We start from the raw sequence: 17,410 nt of genomic DNA, 5'->3' as shown, positions 1-17,410 counted from the left end.
GCTGACAGATGTTACTTATGAGCAGCTGATAGAACTGCTACATACTTAAAAGACTCAGGGCCCAGAAGTAGATTGTAAAAATCTTTATTCAGCACCACTTGTGTATATGACCCGACACAGGCCTTGTTTCGACGGGACATACCCATCTGCTTCAGAGGTCTTACACTTACAGTAGAAACACAAAAAAAAGGATTGGTGCAGAATAATAAAATTTGTATTTGATACACCTATTAGGGTCCCCAAAGGGCACAAACACCTACTGAGAAAGAAGGAGACACTCTCTTTATCATGCTGCTAGCTACTGAGCTGTTTTTATTGTTTCAAATACAAGTTTTATCATTCTGCACTGATCCTTTTTTTTTTGTATGTGTGTGTTTCTACTGTAAGTGTAAGAACCCGAAGAAGAAGGGTGTGTCCTGTCGAAACACGGCCCCGTGTCGGATCATATACACCAGTGGTGCTGAATAATGTTTTTTTACAACCTACTTCTGGCTGCTAGACTGCTTGGATTTTATCTTGTATTATACATAGGGATTTTTACCTTTACCTTTGGGTTTTGTGTGTGAAACAACAAGGTAAACACCATGAACGGTGTAGAGGAAGGAAGGGAGGCAGCATCTTGGCCCTGGAGAAGGTGGCATCTCAGCCCGGGGGAGGGGAGGGGCATCTCAGCCGAAGGGGGTGGGGGCGGTATCTTAGCTCCACCTGAGGCCCTGGGCTTTGGCAATATTATCGTGATATCATCAGCGTACATATAAATATCCACTCCTAGTGCATTAACACATTAAACATAATTTGGGAAAGCGAGGATCCCTGTGGGACCCTGCAGCAAGTTCACCAAGGTTCTGAAGTAAACCATGCATCTTCACTCTATAATTCATCCCTATCTAGCACCTCCCCTCTCTTTGGACATATAAGTACATAAGAATTGCCATACTAGGTCAGACCAAAGATCCATCTAGCCTAGTATCTTGCTTCCAGCAGTGATCAATACAAGTCACAAATACCTGGCATAATCCCAAAAAGTGGCAATATTCCATGCTACTGACCCCAGGGATTAGTACTGGCTTTTCCTCCAGGAATTTGTCCAAACCCAAACACATTAACTGCTTTTACTGCATCTTCTGACGACAAGTTCCAGAGCTTAACTATTCGTTAACAGAAAACATATTTCCTCTGGCATTACCATGTAACTTTTTGGAGAGTCCCCTAGTCTTTGTAGTTTTTGAAAGAGTAAACAATTGATTCACGTTTACCTGTTCACTCAAGATTTTGTAGGATTCTCCAAACTGAAGAAGCCTAACCTCTTAAGACTTTCCTCATATAAGAGTAGTTCCAACCTCTTAATCATTTTGGTCACCCTTCTTTGTACCTTTTCTATATTGGTAATATCTTTGAGATGTGGCAACCAGAACTGCACACAATACTCAAGACGAGGTCATACTTTGGAGCAATACAGAGTCATTATATTCTTTGTTTTATTTATTTATTTATTACATTTGTACCCCGCGCTTCTACTCCTTTCCTAATAAATCTTAACATTGATTTTTTTTGGCCTCCGCTGCACACTGACCAGAATATTTCAACCTATTGTCCACTGTGACACTTAGATCTTTTGGGCAGTAACTCCTAATGTGGAACCTAGCATCATGTAGCTATGATTTGGGTTATTATTCCCAATGTACATCACACTGCACTTGTTCAAATTAAATTTCATCTGCCACTTTGATGCCCAGTCTTCCAATCTCCTAAGGTCCTTCAGTTTCTCACAGTTCAAATACAGTTCACTCGTTGTTCCCATTTCCAGATCATTTATAAATATGTTAAAAATTACAGGTCCAACTACAAATCCTTGTGGCAATACACTATTCATCTTCCTCCATTGAGAGAAATGGCCATTTAACAATACTCTCTGTTTTCTATCTTTTAACCAGGTCCTGATCCATACTAGAACACTGTCTTCAATCCCATGGCTTTTTAATTTTCTCAGGAATCTCTCATGAGGGACCTTTATCCACGTCTATTCACAGCTTCAAAAAATGTAGCAAATTGGTGAGGCTGAATCCATGTTAACTGTTCCATTACCATGTTTGTATATATGTTCAGTAAATTTCTTCTTTATAATAGTTTCTATAGTGTTGCCCGGCAATGACATAAGGCTTACTGGTCTGTAATGCAAGGTTCCACATTGAGTCACAGACCAGGAAAGGGAGTTAGGTGTCATCGTTGATGATATGTTGAAACCCTCTGCTCAATGTGTAACGGCGGCTAAGAAAACAAATAGAATGTTACTGTATCTCAAAAAAAGATATAGTGAAATTAGAAAAGGTACAGAGAAGGGTGACAAAAATGATAAAGAGGATGGGACAACTTCCCTATGAGGAAAGGCTAAAGCGGCTAGGGCTCTTCAGCTTGGAGAAGAGACGGCTGAGGGGAGATATGATAGGGATCTATAAATAACGAGTGGAGTGGAACGGGTATATATGAATCACTTGTTTACTCTTTCCAAAAATACTAGGGCTAAGGGACACACAATGAAACTACAAAGTAGTAAATTTAAAATGAATTGGAGAAAATATTTCTTCATTCAACATGTAATTAAACGCTGGAATTGTTTGCCACAGAATGTGGTAAAAGCAGTTAGCTTAGCGGGGTTTAAAAACAGGATTGACTAGCTTCCTAAAAGAAAAGTCCATAAGCCATTATTAAAATGGACTTGGGGAAAATTCACTGCTTATTTCTAGGATAAACAGTATAAAATGTATTGTACTGTTTTGGGATCTTGCCAGGTACTTGCAACCTAGATTGGCCACTGTTGGAAACAGGATGCTGGGCTTGATGGACCTTTGGTCTGTCCCAGTATGGCAATACTTATGTAAAGTGTTAATTTGTTTCTTTATGCTTCTCACTCATTGTCGTTCCTCTTCTGGAGTGGAGGAGTAGCCTAGTGGTTAGTGCAGTGGATTTTGATCCTGGGGAACTGAGTTCGATTCCCACTGCAGCTCCTTGTGACTCTGGGCAAGTCACTTAACCCTCCATTGCCCCTGGTACAAAATAAGTACCTGAATATATGTAAACCGCTTTGAATGTTGTTGGAAAAAAACCTCAGAAAGGTGGTATATCAAGTCCCATTTACCTTTCCTTTTCTGAGGTTTGGCTAATGTGATTTGTCCCCACATTCCCCTCAGTAGAAATAAAAAACAATTACCCACTGCTAGGCTCATCCTTTGCACCAACAGGATGATACAAATTATGTCATCAGCTTTTAAGGCTTATAGTAGAACCCAATATCTTCCGATAGTGAAGCTAAAGGAATAAACTGTGGACCAGCGTCCCATACATAAAGATCTAAGAGTCCACAACCTTGGAAACAGGGTCAGAGCTCATTCCCCAGGAAGGGGATATGGAATGAGGAGCCAAGGTTGGGGTGTGTCATGAAATGCCTAGCCACCCACCTGGGGTTACCCTGCAGCCACTTAGAGGGTTTAGCCCCAGCACAGCTCAGGTCCACCTGAACCTGCCGCTTGTACTCTACACTAGCACCCTCCTCCTACCAACTGGGTCACAACCGCCTCTGGGCGAGTCTCCCACTCTCCAATTATCCTCAGAGATTTCTAGGTTACAGAAGCCACACTCCCAGTGGTCCCACAGTTCCCAGAAAGCACTCACAGACTCCACAAACCACCAGGATTCTTTATCAGTTCAGACAAACAGGGTGAACTTATTCGCTTAAAAATATTGAACAGTGGAACAAAATAGTGTAATTGGCAAACAATAACAGGTAAGTGAAATAAGGCTCAATCATAACACTAACGAAACACTTGCTTACTTCCTAGAAAGTACCTGGGGAGATCAGGACATATATCTGTTCACACAGCTTCGGCAAAAGAGATCTCTCTCTCCTTCTCCCAGGCTGAAACTGAAGCAACAGCCAGCATCTGCTGAGTAATTTCAAAACTCTAGGCCAATTAGAGCTCATAACAGTCAAGTTTCAAATAAAAACTGGTTACATCACTGCAAGGCACTTCATATTATCTGTGTGCCAAATGAAAGGAAGAGAAGTCAGTCCTCTGTAACAGCTTTAAGCATAAACATGCACCATCTGCTGACCAAACAGGAGAAATACACTTCTGACATACTTAAGACAGGAAAGTATTCAATACGTTTTACGGGCTTAAAACACACTGTTTCTTCACAGTGTACCACAGGGGAGAGGAGGAATGCACTATGTGAATCATCAATAGCTTTCTGGTCTCTATGCAGAAGATGTATCACATTTTTAACAGAATCACTGTAATATACACAGAAAAATATTCCAACCAGGAAAGGTTTGGGGGGCAGGGTTTGTTGGTTTTACCTCCTGAGTGTGTTCCTTGTAGACCTGCAGTGGACCTCCAGGTTTTGCAGTGTCCCAGAGCTGTAGAGACCCGTCACCACTGCACGTGACCAGCACATGTTCATTGGTTTCACTCCATGTCACATCAAACAGGCCATCATTCCAGTCAAAACTAGAACCGAAACAACCAAGTCATTCAGCATATGTTCCATAAGTGACTGTCTACCAAAGCTCTAACTGGATGCCCTAGTCACTCTTCTATCCCAGTTTATAGTATCTTCACTTTGAAATGAAGATACTTCTGAAATAGATGACTCTGCCTTGCCTTTTATAGAAATCTGTAGTAGTCAGGGACTATGGAATTTTGATATCGGCGTGGAGTAGTCGTCTAATGGTTAGTGCAGTAGGTTGAGAACCTGGCGACCTGAGCTCAATTCCCACTGAAGCTCCTTGTGACTCTGGGCAAGTCACTTAACCCTCTATTGTCCCAGGTACAATACTTAGATTGTGTGCCCACCAGGAAAAGAGAAAGTACCTGCATATAATAAACGTAAACCACTTTGGTTGTACCACAGAAAGGCAGCATATCAAATCCACGACACTTTACCCTTTGACCCTTCGCAGGAGGCAGATTGTCCATGTCTGTATACAGAAGACCCTGATCTGAACACAACTGCATGTCTGACATTCCCGCAATTTACGGCGGGCAAGGCTCATCACTAAGGTAATGCACTTCATCTCCTGGTACAAGGGTGCACCTGAATATGAAACATTTGCTAGCTAAAGCTTGAGTTTACTAATGAAATCAGACTGACTCTTCCCCTGCTCAAAAGACATCACTGCAGTAAGGGGTGAAAAAATGATGGGCGACCAAAATTTCATGACTGGCACTTTCAATTTCACTAAACTACACACAGTGGAAGAGACTAGGGAAAAGAATAGAAGGAAGAAACACAATCAAAAGCTTAAAAAAATCTTCCACATTAAACAAACAGAAAAAAATGACAGAAAGACTTAAGCCAAAATTAAAACAAGACTGGTTCAGTGCTGTGTGCTGCCCGTGGAGAGACACAAGCTCAACTCCCAGCACAGGTCTACTGCACCCCAGGTCAGCCAGGGATAAGCAAGGGCTGGAGGCAATATTCCTACCCTTGGGGAGAAGAGCATTAAAGCAATTAAGCAAGGGTGGCGCCTAGTGCAGCAGCATTTGCTGCCAGTCCTCAAGAGCCACCAACAAGTCAGGAGTTCCAGATAGCTCTAATGAATATGCATGAGAGAGATCTGAATATGGTGAAGGCAGTATGCAATGAAATCGAATTCATTCATAACCATTAGGTATATCCTGAAACATGACATGATAGCAGCTCTTGAGGACTGGGAGTGAAAACCACTGACCTAATTAGCTAATTGCTGAATTTAAGACCCAAGACTGCAGAATTCTAGGAGGATCACCACAGCGATGAGTGCACTAGGCAAGCTGACAGCTAGAGAGCAGACGTGGAGGAGTTTAGGCAGACAAAGAGGTATATAAAGGAGGCCTACAGGGACATAACAGAGAAGTCCAACCTCCAGTCTGGCAACCTCTTTCTGCCATGAAAGGAAAAGGTCACCTAAAGGGAGAGTATCACCTTGGAGAGACAGGAATTGATTCTGTCACCAGGACCTGCCCTCCAGGGAATGCATATCCTCTCACACCAAGGATGCATCTCCATGGACTTCTGCCCAGGAAGGCAGGGTTAAGACGCCATTTTAGTTGGAGATTTGATCATTAGGTATATAGATAATTGGGTGGCTGGTGGACATGATGATCACTTGATCACTTGCCTGCCTGATGTGAAGGAGGCAGACCTCAGTGTCACCTAGATAAGACTTTAGATAGTGCTGGGGAGGAGCCCGCTGTCTTGGTACATGTGGGTTCCAATGACATAGGAAAATCTGGAAGGGAGGTTCTGGAAGCCAAATTTTGGCTCTTAGGTATAAAGTTCAAATCCAGAAACTCCAGGGTAGCTTTTCGGATGTATTTCTCATTCCACGTGCAGGACCCAAGAGACAGGCAGAGCTCTAGAATCTCAACACATGGAGGATATGGTGCAGAAAGAAAGGTTTTACATTTACTGTATAAGGAACTGGGCAACATTATACAGATGGGGGAAACTATTCTGGAAAGATGGGCTCCACCTTAACCAGAGTGGAACCAGTCTGTAACTTTGTAAGTCTAAGTGCTTTGAAAATATGCCTCTAAATGTTCTGCAGAACACGAAATACACCTCGGAATCCGTATGGATAGAAATTCCATGTATAAAAGGTAAAATTATACTACCGTCCACCTAAGCAGAAAGAACAGACAGATATTAAAATGTTAACAGAAATTAGGGAAACTAACAATTTTTTTTTAATAAGGTAAAGGGTCATAGATTTGATATACCGCCTTTCTGTGGGTACAACCAAAGCGGTTTACATATACTATATACAGGTACTTTTTTTTCTGTCCCGAGTGGGATCACAACCTAAGTTTGTACCTGGAGCAATGGAGGGTTAAGTGATTTGATCAGAGTCACAAGAAGCTGCACTGGGAATCAAACTTAATTCCCCTGGTTCTCAGCCCACTGCACTAATCATTAGGACACTCCTCCACTCCACAATAATAATGGGCAATTTCAATCACCCAAAAGAGAAGGTAGACCTAAAAACTGCAAAACACCAAAAAAAAAAGTCCACCTCCCTGTGACAAGAAATCTGGCACAATAACAAGATTCCAAAAAAAATTTAGGAGAGTGAAGAAAAAAGACCTCAGTCCACAAGAGCTATTTTTAAGTACTCGCTGCTGTCATCAATCAGCTCATTATAATCATCAGTCAGAAAAAATCTCCACTCACTACTTCATTCGGAGTTAGATGAAAATTGCCAGAGTTTTCTTATCAAAGGCAAAATATAATGTTACAAAAGAGGTTTCCTGTTTCTTTCAAAATTATACTGGAACAATGTTTATAAGCTTTAATAGTCAAACCCCTCAAATTTAAACAGTTACAGTTTCTTTCACTTGCTATATTGCTTAACGTACAATCTCAAGATCTAAGCGGTGTACATCCAAAATTAAAAACAACAGGTAAGAAAAGAACGCCATTAAAAGAAAGGACAGTCTCAAGCACACTAGGCCATTCATCGCCAGACATTTAAACCCATCTCATCATAAGCAAATTCTAATAAACCCTCTCCCCTAGCCCTCAGATAAGGAAACAGAAAATGCTAATCTAACAAAAAAATAAGGGCCCCAAAGTTGCACCGCCACCTGCTAGCGCGGCTTTGTAAACAAAAGAGTAATTTTTTAACGCATTGGTGGCCTTACCATTAGGCCAACTGAGGTGGAGGTCTATCGCCCCTCCACGCACTTCCTTCTCCAACCCCCTTCCTCAAATTTATCTATTATTTTCTTGTTTTCCAAAAGGTGGCGCAGCGATTCTCATAGGCTACCCTGCTGCCGGTCCCATCCTCTCTACTGTGGCCCACCTCTCTAACATAACTTCCTGTTTCCTCAGAGGCAGGCCAGGACTGACGACAGGGCAGCCTATGGGAATTGCTGCAACCACCTTTTGAAAAACAAGAAAATAAAAGGTAAACTCGGGGAAGAGTGTTGAGGAAGGAAGGGGGGAGATGTCAGACCTCAGGCGGCAGATTGTCTTGGGCCGGCCCTCTTTTAACAGTTCTATTTATCTTCACAAATCCATAGTCTCAGCATCATTAAGGACATTTGACAGTTTCCTGTCGTTGATGCTGAATAGTGTTACTAGCATGCGTAGATGTACACTTACCTGCAAATGTGAAATTCTGTAATGATGCATGTAAGTGGCATAGTGCCAAAATGCAAGTGGGGTGTATACATGGGTGGAGCATTGGCAGGGCTTCAATTTATGCACATAATTTACTAATTTATGCACACCCTTTCCAATTTTTCATAACTACAGTCATGCCAAGTCTATGGTTGGTGTAACCATGGCCATGCAAAGGTAAGGCGCTCTGATACTGGGTTAGGCTAGTATTCTGTAAGGCAGTGGTTCCCAAACCTGGTCCTGGAGGCACCCCAGTCAGTCAGGTTGTAAGGATATCCTCAATGAATATTCAGGAGAGAGATTTGCATGCACTGCCTCCACTGCATGCAAATCTATCTCATGAATATTCATGAAGGGTATCCTGAAAACCTGACTGACTGGGGTGCCTCCAGGACCAGGTTTGGGAACAACTGCCTTACAGAAATCTGGGTGTCCAGATGATGATATAGAATAGACTCTCACTGCACGGCATCAGCACGCTGAAATAGAGGCACTCGCTTATAGAATTGCCTAAGAGTCAGATTCTGCAAATTGTGTCTAAAATCTAGATGCATCCAAACAAAGCACTTAGCACTATTCTATATAATGCTCCCAAAGTTAGGTGTGGTGTACAGAATAGTACATTAGACCTGGGAAAATGCCTTCATTTAGGTGCGGTCATTTACGCCACTGAAAAGCGAATGCTACATACCTGTAGAAGGTATTCTCCGAGGACAGCAGGCTGATTGTTCTCACGTCCACGGCAGCCCCTCCAATCGGAATCTTCACTAGCAAAGTCCTTTGCTAGCCCTCGCGCGCCCGCGCGCACCGCGCATGCGCGGCCGTCTTCCCGCCCGAAACCGGCTCGAGCCGGCCAGTCTCATATGTAGCAAAAGAGATACAAGGGAAGACACAACTCCAAAGGGGAGGCGGGCGGGTTTGTGAGAACAATCAGCCTGCTGTCCTCGGAGAATACCTTCTACAGGTATGTAGCATTCGCTTTCTCCGAGGACAAGCAGGCTGCTTGTTCTCACTGATGGGGTATCCCTAGCCCCCAGGCTCACTCAAAACAACAACCATGGTCAATTGGGCCTCACAACGGCGAGGACATAACTGAGATTGACCTAAAAAATTTACCAACTAACTGAGAGTGCAGCCTGGAACAGAACAAACAGGGCCCTCGGGGGGTGGAGTTGGATCCTAAAGCCCAAACAGGTTCTGAAGAACTGACTGCCCGAACCGACTGTCGCGTCGGGAATCCTGCTGCAGGCAGTAATGAGATGTGAATGTGTGGACAGATGACCACGTCGCAGCTTTGCAAATTTCTTCAATGGAGGCTGACTTCAAGTGGGCTACCGACGCAGCCATGGCTCTAACATTATGAGCCGTGACATGACCCTCAAGAGCCAGCCCCGCCTGGGCGTAAGTGAAGGAAATGCAATCTGCTAGCCAATTGGATATGGTGCGTTTCCCCACAGCCACTCCCCTCCTATTGGGATCAAAAGAAACAAACAATTGGGCGGACTGTCTGTTGGGCTGTGTCCGCTCCAGATAGAAGGCCAATGCTCTCTTGCAGTCCAATGTGTGCAGCTGACGTTCAGCAGGGCAGGAATGAGGACGGGGAAAGAATGTTGGCAAGACAATTGACTGGTTCAGATGGAACTCCGACACGACCTTTGGCAAGAACTTAGGGTGAGTGCGGAGGACTACTCTGTTATGATGAAATTTTGTGTAAGGGGCCTGGGCTACCAGGGCCTGAAGCTCACTGACTCTACGAGCTGAAGTAACTGCCACCAAGAAAATGACCTTCCAGGTCAAGTACTTCAGATGGCAGGAATTCAGTGGCTCAAAAGGAGGTTTCATCAGCTGGGTGAGAACGACATTGAGATCCCATGACACTGTAGGAGGCTTGACAGGGGGCTTTGACAAAAGCAAACCTCTCATGAAGCGAACAACTAAAGGCTGTCCTGAGATCGGCTTACCTTCCACACGGTAATGGTATGCACTGATTGCACTAAGGTGAACCCTTACAGAGTTGGTCTTGAGACCAGACTCAGACAAGTGCAGAAGGTATTCAAGCAGGGTCTGTGTAGGACAAGAGCGAGGATCTAGGGCCTTGCTGTCACACCAGACGGCAAACCTCCTCCATAAAAAGAAGTAACTCCTCTTAGTGGACTCTTTCCTGGAAGCAAGCAAGATGCGGGAGACACCCTCTGACAGACCCAAAGAGGCAAAGTCTACGCTCTCAACATCCAGGCCGTGAGAGCCAGGGACCGGAGGCTGGGATGCAGAAGAGCCCCTTCGTCCTGCGTGATGAGGGTCGGAAAACACTCCAATCTCCACGGTTCTTCGGAGGATAACTCCAGAAGAAGAGGGAACCAGATCTGACGCGGCCAAAAAGGAGCAATCAGAATCATGGTGCCTCGGTCTTGCTTGAGTTTCAACAAAGTCTTCCCCACCAGAGGAATGGGAGGATAAGCATACAGCAGAGCCTCCCTCCAATCCAGGAGGAAGGCATCCGATGCCAGTCTGCCGTGGGCCTGAAGCCTGGAACAGAACTGAGGGACTTTGTGGTTGGCTCGAGATGCGAAGAGATCCACCAAGGGGGTGCCCCACGCTTGGAAGATCTGGCGCACCACTCGGGAGTTGAGCGACCACTCGTGAGGTTGCATAATCCTGCTCAGTCTGTCGGCCAGACTGTTGTTTACGCCTGCCAGATATGTGGCTTGGAGCACCATGCCGTGACGGCGAGCCCAGAGCCACATGCTGACGGCTTCCTGACACAGGGGGCGAGATCCGGTGCCCCCCTGCTTGTTGACGTAGTACATGGCAACCTGGTTGTCTGTCTGAATTTGGATAATTTGGTGGGACAGCCGATCTCGGAAAGCCTTCAGAGCGTTCCAGATCGCTCACAACTCCAGGAGATTGATCTGTAGATCGCGTTCCTGGAGGGACCAGCTTCCTTGGGTGTGAAGCCCATCGACATGAGCTCCCCAGCCCAGGAGAGACGCATCCGTGGTCAGCACTTTTTGTGGCTGAGGAATTTGGAAAGGACGTCCCAGAGTCAAATTGGACCAAATCGTCCACCAATACAGGGATTTGAGAAAACTCGTGGACAGGTGGATCACGTCTTCTAGATCCCCAGCAGCCTGAAACCACTGGGAAGCTAGGGTCCATTGAGCAGATCTCATGTGAAGGCGGGCCATGGGAGTCACATGAACTGTGGAGGCCATATGGCCCAGCAATCTCAACATCTGCCGAGCTGTGATCTGCTGGGACGCTCGTACCCGCGAGACGAGGGCCAACAAGTTGTTGGCCCTCGCCTCTGGGAGATAGGAGCGAGCCGTCCGAGAATCCAGCAGAGCTCCTATGAATTCGAGTCTCTGCGCCGGGAGAAGATGGGACTTTGGGTAATTTATCACAAACCCCAGTAGCTCCAGGAGGCGAATAGTCATCTGCATGGACTGCAGGGCTCCTGCCTCGGACGTGTTCTTCACCAGCCAATCGTCGAGATATGGAAACACGTGCACCCCCAGCCTGCGAAGTGCTGCTGCTACTACAGCCAAGCACTTTGTGAATACCCTGGGCGCAGAGGCGAGCCCAAAGGGTAGCACACAGTACTGGAAGTGTCGTGTGCCCAGCTGAAATCGCAGATACTGTCTGTGAGCTGGCAGTATCGGGATGTGTGTGTAGGCATCCTTCAAGTCCAGAGAGCATAGCCAATCGTTTTCCTGAATCATGGGAAGTAGGGTACCCAGGGAAAGCATCCTGAACTTTTCTTTGACCAGATATTTGTTCAGGGCCCTTAGGTCTAGGATGGGACGCATCCCCCCTGTTTTCTTTTCCACAAGGAAGTACCTGGAATAGAATCCCAGCCCTTCTTGCTCGGATGGCACGGGCTCGACCGCATTGGCGCTGAGAAGGGCGGAGAGTTCCTCTGCAAGTACCTGCTTGTGCTGGAAGCTGTAAGACTGAGCTCCCGGTGGACAATTTGGAGGTTTTGAGGCCAAATTGAGGGTGTATCCTTGCCGGACTATTTGGAGAACCCACTGATCGGAGGTTATGAGAGGCCACCTTTGGTGAAAAGCTTTCAACCTCCCTCCGACTGGCAGGTCGCCCGGCACTGACACTTGGATGTCGGCTATGCTCTGCTGGAGCCAGTCAAAAGCCCGTCCCTTGCTTTTGCTGGGGAGCCGAGGGGCCTTGCTGAGTCGCACGTTGCTGACGAGAGCGAGCGCGCTGGGGCTTAGCCTGGGCCACAGGCTGTCGAGAAGGAGGATTGTACCTACGCTTGCCAGAAGAGTAGGGACCAGTCTTCCTTCCCCCGAAAAATCTTCTACCTGTGGAGGTAGATGCTGAAGGCTGCCGGCGGGAGAACTTGTCGAATGCGGTATCCCGCTGGTGGAGATGCTCTACCACCTGCTCGACCTTCTCTCCAAAAATATTGTCCGCACGGCAAGGCGAGTCCGCAATCCGCTGCTGGAGTCTATTCTCCAGGTCACAGGCACGCAGCCATGAGAGCCTGCGCATCACCACACCTTGAGCAGCGGCCCTGGACGCAACATCAAAGGTGTCATACACCCCTCTGGCCAGGAATTTTCTGCACGCCTTCAGCTGCCTGACCACCTCCTGAAAAGGCTTGGCTTGCTCAGGGGGGAGCGCATCAACCAAGCCCGCCAACTGCCGCACATTGTTCCGCATGTGTATGCTCGTGTAGAGCTGGTAAGACTGGATTTTGGCCACGAGCATAGAAGAATGGTAGGCCTTCCTCCCAAAGGAGTCTAAGGTTCTAGAGTCTTTGCCCGGGGGCGCCGAAGCATGCTCCCTAGAACTCTTAGCCTTCTTTAGGGCCAAATCCACAACTCCAGAGTCATGAGGCAACTGGGTGCGCATCAGCTCTGGGTCCCCATGGATCCGGTACTGGGACTCGATCTTCTTGGGAATGTGGGGATTACTTAGTGGCTTGGTCCAGTTCGCAAGCAATGTCTTTTTTAGGACATGGTGCAAGGGAACAGTGGACGCTTCCTTAGGTGGAGAAGGATAGTCCAGGAGCTCAAACATTTCAGCCCTGGGCTCGTCCTCCACAACCACCGGGAAGGGGATGGCCGTAGACATCTCCCGGACAAAGGAAGCGAAAGACAGACTCTCAGGAGGAGAAAGCTGTCTTTCAGGAGAGGGAGTGGGATCGGAAGGAAGACCCTCAGACTCCTCGTCAGAGAAATATCTGGGGTCTTCTTCCTCTTCCCACGAGGCCTCACCCTCGGTGTCAGACACAAGTTCACGAACCTGTGTCTGCAACCTTGCCCGACTCGACTCCATGGAGCCACGTCCACGATGGGGGCGTCGAGAGGTAGACTCCCTCGCCCGCATCGGCGAAGCTCCCTCCGCCGACGTAGTCGGGGAGCCCTCCTGGGAGGTGGCCGCAGTCGGCACCGCACGCGGTACCGACGTCGGGGACCTCACCTCGGGCGATGGGCCAGCCGGCGCCACGCTCGACGGTACCGGAGGCGCAAGCACCGCCGGTACCGGAGGGGTAGGGCGCAACAGCTCTCCCAGAATCTCTGGGAGAACGGCCCGGAGGCTCTCGTTCAGAGCGGCTGCAGAGAAAGGCAGAGAGGTCGATGCAGGCGTCGACGTCAGAACCTGTTCCGGGCGTGGAGGCTGTTCCGGGCTGTCCAGAGTGGAGCGCATCGACACCTCCTGAACAGAGGGTGAGCGGTCCTCTCGGTGCCGATGCCTGCTGGGTGCCGACTCCCTCGGCGACCCAGAGCTCTCGGTGCCGACACGGGGAGGAGACCGGTGTCGATGCTTCTTCGACTTCTTCCGAAGCATGTCACCGGAGCTCCCCGGCACCGACGAGGAGGACGTAGAATCCAGCCGTCGCTTCCTCGGGGCCGAGGCCGAAGGAGGTCGATCTCGGGGGGGCTGTACCGCAGGAGCCCTCAGGGTAGGGGGAGACCCACCCGAAGGCTCACCGCCACCAGCAGGGGAATGGACAGCCCTCACCTGCACTCCAGACGATGCACCACCGTCCGACGACATCAGCAGACGAGGTCCCGGTACCACCGACGTCGATGCAGTCGTCCGATGCCTCAGCGCCGATGCAGAGACTCGATGCCTCAATGCACCCGATACACTAGCAGCCGAGGAAGAAGGTCTGGACGCTGACGACGTCGATGCACTCGATGCCCCCGGTGCCGATGCCGACGAAGAGCCCGAGAACAAAACGTTCCACTGGGCCAATCTCGCTACCTGAGTCCGCCTTTGTAACAGGGAACACAGACTACAGTTCTGAGGACGGTGCTCGGCCCCCAGACACTGAAGACACGACGAGTGCCTATCAGTGAGCGAGATTACCCGGGCGCACTGGGTGCACTTCTTGAAGCCGCTGGAAGGCTTCGATGTCATGGGCGGAAAAATCACGCCGGCGAAATCAAAATCTGAAATGACGAAAAGTGAGCACCAAAACTTTAAGGGAGAAAAATCTCGACCGAGGCCGAAAAGAGGCCTACCCCGACGACGAAAGAAAACTTACCGGGGCAAAATCTGAAAAATACGGGAAGGGGCAAATGAAACCCGAGAGGGCTTCCGGAGCACTTCCCAAACAGTTTTTGAGGATTTTCCGAAGAAAAACACGTCGAAAAAAGGACGCGCGAGGTCGACTTTCCGGGGCTCGACACGGCGAAAACACAACCGAACCGAGTGCGGACGAAAGAAGACTGGCCGGCTCGAGCCGGTTTCGGGCGGGAAGACGGCCGCGCATGCGCGGTGCGCGCGGGCGCGCAAGGGCTAGCAAAGGACTTTGCTAGTGAAGATTCCGATTGGAGGGGCTGCCGTGGACGTCACCCATCAGTGAGAACAAGCAGCCTGCTTGTCCTCGGAGAAACCTGGTGTAAATACCTGTGCCTAAATGTAGGTGCATTCCCATGAATTATATAACAATGCACATTAATTTGAGTAACGCCTCCGACATGCCCCTGGAGCCAGGGACATACCACAATGAACCTGCAAATAGGTGGGAAAATGTGGGATACAAAATGTAACAAATAAATACTTGAATCTAACTCACCTTCAACTACCAATCAGCTAAACATATATACATAAAGGAAAAACGTTTTAAAAGAATCTTTATTTATTATTCCAAGTTCACAGGACTTCCCTTGGTCTCTCTCTCTCTGAGTTGAGAATCTCAATAACAGTTTTGTAATTAAGTACTGAAATTATTACTAAAAATTAAGCATACATCCCAGCTTCTTCCATTAATGAGTCTTAGGAACATAAGAATTTCCATACTGGGCCAGAGCAAAGGTCCATGAAGCCCAATATCCTGTTTCCGACAGAGGCCAATCCAGGTCACAAGTACCTTGTAGGATTCCAAAAAGTAGAAAGATTCTATGCTACGTAGCCCAAGGATATGCAATGGATTTCCCCAATTCTATCTTAATAATGGTTTATGAAAATTTCCTCCAGGACCTTGTCCAAACCTTTTTTTAAACTCCGCTACACTGACTGCTTTTACCACATCCTCAAGCAAAGAATTCAAGAGCTTAATTATGTGTGATGTGAACAACCATTTTATCCAATTTATTTCAAATCTACTACTTAGTAACTTCAATGCATGGCCCCTAGTTTTTGTACTTTTTGAAAGTGTAAACAAAAAATTTGTATTTACATGTTCCACTTCACTCAGGATTTCATCTCCTCTCAGCCTTCCCTTCTCCAAGCTAACCTCTCTAGCCTTTCCTCAAAGGACAGTCATTCCATCCATTTTATCATTTTGGTTGCCCTTCTTTGCATCTTTTCTAATTCCACTGTACCTTTTCGAGATGTCGTGACTAGAATTACACACAATACTTCATGAAGCAATATAGAAGCATTACGATATTCTCTTTTTATTCTCCATTCCTTTCCTAAGAATGCCTGTGTTTTATTTGCGTTCTTGACTATCACCACACACTGAGCAGAGGATTTCAATCTATTATTCATGGTGACATCGAGAGTCTTTCCTTGAGTGATGTCTCCTAATGTGGTGCCTAACCATGAGGCTATAGTTTGGGTTGCTCTTCCCTGCATTCATCATTTTGCACTCATCCAAACTGAATTTTATCTGCTATCTGAATAACCAGTCTCCCAGTCTTAAAAGATCTTCCTGCAATTTCTCACAACCCTCTTGTGATTTAACAATTTCAAAAAAATGTTGTATCATCTGCATATTTATTTATAGCAGCATTTATATCCCATATATTCTAAACAAGTTTGGTTCAATGTGGCTTACAAATTTGGTTAGTACAGGTAGAGAATTAGATTTTAAGAAGCTGGAGGAGGGGGGAAGGAACAAGCAAATTACATTTTGATAGAGTTTCAGCGAAATGCAGATTAGGGGTGGAAGGAACAAGAATACTACATTTTGATAGAGTTTTGGCGAAATGCAGATTGAGAGACTAGATTGGTGCATAAAAGATTGAATGGGAGGTCTTAGCTAGGGAGTGAGGGAGCAGTTGGTTGACTTGGAGAGAGCCGGGGTAAAGTCAGCTAGTGTGTTCTTTTTTGTTTTTTGTGGGTATGAACTTTTTCAACAGGTAAGTCTTGAGGTGTTTCCGAAAGTTGGTGTCAGGAGTTAAGGATCGTAGTGATTTGTGGAGGGCATTCCACATCTTGGAGCTTTGGTAGGGGAAGTTCGCTGAGTGAACAAACATGTAGATTAGCTTGTGGTATTTGGGATAGTGAAGGGTTAGGTAGTTCCTCGCTCCCTTCAGGGTATTCTTAAGAGGTAGAATGATCATGTCTCAGAGGACTTAAGGAGATTCGCCATGCACTATGTGCGAGACCAAGGTGCAGAATTTGAATGTTATTTGGGCTTTGATTGGGAGCAAATGGAGTGCTTGTAGTAGAGGGGGTGGCTGTTTCATATCATGTCTTTCTGAAGATGAGTCTGGCTGCTGTATTTTGGGCAGTTTGGAATCTCTTTTAAGAGTTGCACTTTGCATCCTGAGTAGACAGCATTGCAGTAATCTAAGTGTGTAAGAACTAATAATTGAACAATGAGTTTGAATACATTTGTGAGGAAGTTGTTTCTGATTCTTAGTTTCCACATTGTGTGGAAGGTGTTTGTTACAGCCTTGTAATCTGGTGTTCAAACATTAGTTTTTGATCAATGATCACTCCCAGGAGTTTTAGGCTTTCTGCGAGAGAGTAGGCCATCCCGTCTATTGTTGTATTGGGTATGGTAGTTTTATAGGGTGATGTTACTACCAGGAATTGCGTCTGG

At 46.8% G+C, this 17,410-nt stretch overlaps 1 protein-coding gene across 1 annotated transcript in view; it reads right to left on the bottom strand.

The window, feature by feature from the left end:
• Positions 1–17,410, bottom strand: part of PEX7 (peroxisomal biogenesis factor 7) — a 295,842-nt gene that overhangs the window by 255,094 nt on the left and 23,338 nt on the right. The window contains 1 exon segment of the mRNA XM_030198517.1: positions 4,358–4,508. Coding sequence (XP_030054377.1) covers positions 4,358–4,508 — 151 coding nt within the window.

The sequence above is a fragment of the Microcaecilia unicolor genome, chromosome 3 (assembly GCF_901765095.1).
Source record: "Microcaecilia unicolor chromosome 3, aMicUni1.1, whole genome shotgun sequence".
Lineage (NCBI taxonomy): Eukaryota > Metazoa > Chordata > Amphibia > Gymnophiona > Siphonopidae > Microcaecilia > Microcaecilia unicolor.
The sequence above is the reverse complement of the archived record's forward strand: the minus strand, read 5'-3'. Positions and strand labels throughout refer to the sequence as shown.